Source organism: Lates calcarifer, linkage group LG20 (genome assembly GCF_001640805.2).
Source record: "Lates calcarifer isolate ASB-BC8 linkage group LG20, TLL_Latcal_v3, whole genome shotgun sequence".
Taxonomy (NCBI): domain Eukaryota; kingdom Metazoa; phylum Chordata; class Actinopteri; family Centropomidae; genus Lates; species Lates calcarifer.
The window spans coordinates 6,694,006-6,698,977 of NC_066852.1; the positions used below are offsets into that span (position 1 = coordinate 6,694,006).

The 4,972-nt window shown below is 40.6% G+C and overlaps 1 protein-coding gene across 1 annotated transcript; it reads left to right on the plus strand.

Moving 5' to 3' along the window:
- Window positions 1–1,246: 1,246 nt before the first annotated feature.
- Window positions 1,247–4,642, plus strand: si:ch73-1a9.3 (non-histone chromosomal protein HMG-like). Its single transcript, XM_018692410.2, has 6 exons — window positions 1,247–1,436; window positions 2,982–3,005; window positions 3,185–3,214; window positions 3,306–3,347; window positions 3,445–3,552; window positions 3,632–4,642. The coding sequence occupies exons 1-6, from the start codon at window positions 1,419–1,421 to the stop codon at window positions 3,677–3,679; spliced, it is 270 nt and encodes an 89-aa protein (XP_018547926.1). The 5' UTR covers window positions 1,247–1,418; the 3' UTR covers window positions 3,680–4,642.
- Window positions 4,643–4,972: the final 330 nt, after the last annotated feature.

Consider the following 4,972-nt stretch of genomic DNA (forward strand, 5'->3'; position numbering starts at 1 on the left):
GTCAAAGTGCTTTCTGTTACTTGAAACTCATTGTAGGGCAGAGTTGGTCTTAGAAGTCAACTCAGATAAGGAGAGAAGAATGGAATTTTTATTTATGTGACCTGTGATGTTTCTGCAGGATGGACTTTTTATTTATACCTAATATACAAGAAATCATCATCATTCATATCCGAACATGCCAAAAAAAAATAATAAATAAAATGACACATTGTCCAAAGCGTGTCCTGATTTCAGCGTTTCTCTACAGCTTGTTTTTGTTGATTACACTTTCATACCAACCCAGGTTAAAATAAAAAGCATGCTGATAGCTAATTAACAATTACTAGAGAAAATAATTATATAAGTAAGTGTAATACATTTTAGTCAGTTTCTCCTATATCTGGTAATGGGCATTGTGTGAGACCTACACGGAGATGGGAGCTTACTTTAGGCCTATATTAACTGCACTTTTTTTACATATGTATGCAGGATACATGATATATAAATAAATTCTAATATGTACTTATATTAGTTATTGTCTGTTTTTCTGGTCAGTTCACCAGAAGAAACCACACTATGCTCAGTGCTGTAGTGGAGGAATAAGAGGTAACAGTCAGGGCAGTGTCTATATCATTCACTCAGGGGAAATGAATGAATGTCTCCGTGCTGAAATGTCTGAAATGACTTCAACACAAAGCTGGAGCTCCATCGCGGCTGTTTCCACTGAAGTCATATTTGGACTGCACACTCACAATAAAGCAAGTGAACAGTGACAACACTTGAAGGAGGTTGCACAAGAGAACACACATGCTAAGAGTTGTACCCATACGTATCTTGTCGCCATTTTCCCAAGCTAAAATACAAAAGACTTGGCTGGGGGAGAACACACCCCTCTCTCAATCTTCTGCCAATACACATGCCACATTTTCTTCTAACAGCAGTGTTAAAGGCGCTTTGAACGTACATCAGAAGCAATGCCAGGTAATGTCAAGATGCGGCATTTTGAGGGAAAATTAAAGTATTAAGAAGCGAGGTGAGAGGCTGATTTAATGACAATTTTGCCTTGTTACAGCAGATGGTAGCACAGAAAGACAAATAGCTCGCCATATTTGTTGACTGACGTGTGACGTATCCACACAGGTAGGAGCCCAGATTTGAAATCGTCTTGCTGACTCCTGTGTCGTCGAATCACCAAGCAACGGAGGCGGGATATAGCCCCGTCAATCATGCAGGAACTATAACGGTTTGAATAGGGAGGGAGGGGGAGAATCCAATCCGGTTTGAGCTAGTTTTTCTTCCAATGGAACATTAACGTCTCGCAGCGCTGTATTAGACTGTACTGGTACAGCTTTATCCAGAATATACCACTCTATTTTCTCCTGTGTCCAGTAACATTTAGCTCTTTTTTCCTTTTTAAAAACACCCCACACAAACCAGCCATGCCTAAAAGGAGCAAAGTGAGTAGACCGATATCTTTAATGCATTCACTAGTAGAGCATTTATAACCCATAAGTGCAATTTGTAAAATGGGCTTGTTACAGCTGGCGGTCAGAGTTGTTCAAATGTTGGTACCAATCTATGTTTTCTGTTCCGAGTGAATGTCAACAGTGTTGCGCCCTGCAGCCCATAGTTTAGATGGTATGTAGCGGCTGTTTTGATTTTCTGAACTGGTTGATTCTTGGTCTTATCTCTCTTGTGCAGTGATTACCTTTGTGCCAAGTGGTTTTCCGTGTGCGGGATTTTTTCCCCGCAGAATGGTGACATGCATAGTTGCATGTATGTTTAAATACATGTAGTTGCAGTGTAGGACAAAGCAGGGGTCGTTTTCACTGCCGATAGATCGCTTTTCTGCAGAGAAAGTTGGCGGCATATTGATTGTTTCCTATGGGGCTCGTCACGCTGGATACTAAAGTTTCTCGGAGAGAAAATGAGAGCGAAATTGAAAACGTAAATCTCAGCAAGAGCTTGTTATTCGGTAGGAGTTTGACGGTAACGTCGAGGTTGTTATTTTTGTGTGGGCACCAAGTCTTGTTTATGGCTTTCTTGCGGAACAAAAACACTTTTAATTTGATGTTATCAATGAGTTTGGCTCTTTAATCTAACGTGCATGTCTATTTTGTTCATGCGCGGCCGCCATTACTTTCACTGGTGAAAATGCATTTCTTGGAAGGCGTTCGTCGTGTTAGCTGGGTGTCTTTCTGTGTATTGTCGGCTCAGGCCAGTTGTAGGTTATGCAATGGCGAGCCTCCGTCAGCACAGCGCTGCTCCTGTTGCTGGGGGTAGATTCTGCTACCAGACCGACAGAGTCGCTGAGCATATCGGAGTGACTCTTTTCAAACTGATGGCGGGAACACTCACTACACTGCTCGGTTTTCTCCGTACTCTGGCAATCCCATTTATTACCAATGAATGGATGTGTCGTGAGGGGGCGGAGTCCGCCCCCTCCTCCACCGGAGTTTTACAGTAGGCAAATCACTTGCAAGAGCTGGGAGAGCACAACCAAGCCACATGATGCCGTTTAAACTACATGAAGCTACTATATCACGCTGCCAGACTATAACAGCTGTATTCAAACATTTCAAAAGGACACAGTCTACGTTTTTTAGTATTCCTGCGACGACAAATAGTTACACAAAGACCATTCATCAAAGTAACATGTGACATTTCTGATAACTGATATGACTGTAATCAAGGGGACAGCTGGGTTAGTCTTATTCATATACCTTTGGTATTTTTATGCACTGAACATGCCAACAAGCTGCACTGTGCAAGATTTTAGAGCATCTCTCGGTCACAGTGAGCTGTCTGAACTCAATCATGTATGAAGCTGCATGTACAACCATAGGCTAATGTTCTGTCTGGAAACGCCCACTTTTGAATTACATAACTAATGCTTAAAGCCCATGCCCCACTTCCCACCACCAATTCAATCCACTACAGGCATAGTAGAATGCAGACAATCTCCTCAACCTGATTTTTTGTCCCTTTTTTTCCTCTCACAGGCAGACGCAGCAGGTGACTCAGCGGTAAGGAATAAGCAGAATAACATACTTTTTTCCCTGGATTATCTATGTTCTGTCCATACTCAAAATAAAGAAACAGTTAGTCTGTACACCCACCAGGGGTCAGTAAGACCCCATCAATGAGAGCTATTGTCTGATATGGAATATTATAAGTAATCACACTGTCTGTTGTCTCTGTGCAGCCCAAGAGGAGGTCTCTCAGGTTGAAAGATGTAAGTACAGACAAGACCAGACTGTCACAGACGGTATGCTTGTTGTTCACGGCATTCTTGGTGCTGACATTACGGCTGTTCTTCCCCACAGAGACCTGCACCTGCAAAGGCAGAGCCCAAACCTAAGCCAAAGGTAGGACCTTGTTTTGTTAGCTTCTCACTGGACTCACTCATTAAACTGTGGACTGTTAATTGTGAGTGACTAATGCAGTTCATATTTTTGTTTTCAGAAGGGACCTGCTAAGGCTAAGAAAGCTAAGGAGGTGGAGAAGGCCAAGCCTGAGGAGAAAGCACCAGAAGCCCCTGCTGAGAATGGCGAAGCCAAAGCTGAGGAAGAGGTAAGGGGTCATGTCAACAATGCAAAATAAAGCTCTTATCATTGGTGATGTAACTTTGACGCTGAAATTTGTCTTACAGGCACCGGCTACAGACGCAGCTGAACAAAAAGATGAGGCAGCAGAATAACATCTCTCAAACCACGTCTTTTACCAGTGCTCCCTGTACCTCTTTTCTTGTACAATTCAGGGGAATATTTTTATCAACTATTTTCTAAATACAGGTTTTTTAGTAGTTTGATTGTAGAGAACACTTTTTTTTAATGAAAGAAAAAAGTCAATTTGGAGACGGGAATTTCATCACATCCCACGATTTTGCATCGCCATAAATATTGCAGTCATTGTTGTTACTGTCAGTGGATTTCATTTCAGTTTTAAATGTGAAGGAGGGGAGGGTGCAGGACAGGTTACCGTGTCAACACGCAAGCACGATGTTCACAAGAGCAGAGGAAACAACCAGAAGAGCTTGCCTGCGTGGATTACATTCCATATGCTTTATAAGGGACAGTGTATGTAATCTGTGCTGGGGTGGGGATGGACAAAATCACAGGGCAACTCATTGTTTTATTGTTTATAATGAAGAACAGTGTTTTAGAATGTTTGTAAGCTTTGTTCCTATATGTTAACTCTTGTACTCATGCAGTTTTCTTAATGAATCTGATCAATAAACCTAAAATCCCTAGTACTGGAGCTCTCCCCATCAGAACTGTGCATCATGTGTGTTGGTTGTGTCTCTGTTCTGTGATAGCATCGCAATAAATTTGTATAGCTGCTGTGAAAAAGGTTTTCAATCTTTCTATATGCAGTGTGTAATGGTACATTGTAAGGATGGTAAAAATGGAATTTGTTTTCTTAGCCAAGCTAATGAGGTGTGTAACCATAAAAAACACTGTTGAGACTGGTTTCTTAAAGGCCAACAGTCAAACTGTACATTTATTTGAGATGTCAAATGCATACCAGCAGTAGCAATATTCATGTGGGTTTTAGGTATCTGTATCAAGTACAAGTGTGCAGTTTCTTTTTATCTGTTTATAGATGTACCTGTGTAATGATTGTTATCAACAAACCAATAAAACTCAGTTGGTAGTTGTTACGCTGTTTCATTCTGAAAAGTCATTTAATGATAAAGTTTCTGATACAAGATTACATGTTGAATAATAAAAGGTAAGGCTTGGTCCCTCTTTAATGTGGGAAAAAGTAAATTTTGAATCTTTGTATTAAGAAAAACCTGTTCTGTAAGTATGTCAGTTCATAGTGATATTAAGGGAAAAGGAAATGCCATAGACTGTATAAAAAGATGCACATGGTGAGCCAGGACAGACTAAGAGGGAAATCATAAACAGCTATAGAAATGAAAAATGAAAGAAATTATAGACATGACTTAAGAGCTATATATAATATGTCCATTACAATATATTACACA

What these genes read in the sequence shown, in the direction of transcription:
- si:ch73-1a9.3 (XM_018692410.2), top strand. An exon ending in AGCCCAAACCTAAGCCAAAG is followed by an intron (nt 3,348 to 3,444) that starts GTAGGACCTTGT and finishes TTTTGTTTTCAG; the next exon opens with AAGGGACCTGCTAAGGCTAA. An exon ending in AAGCCAAAGCTGAGGAAGAG is followed by an intron (nt 3,553 to 3,631) that starts GTAAGGGGTCAT and finishes TTTGTCTTACAG; the next exon opens with GCACCGGCTACAGACGCAGC.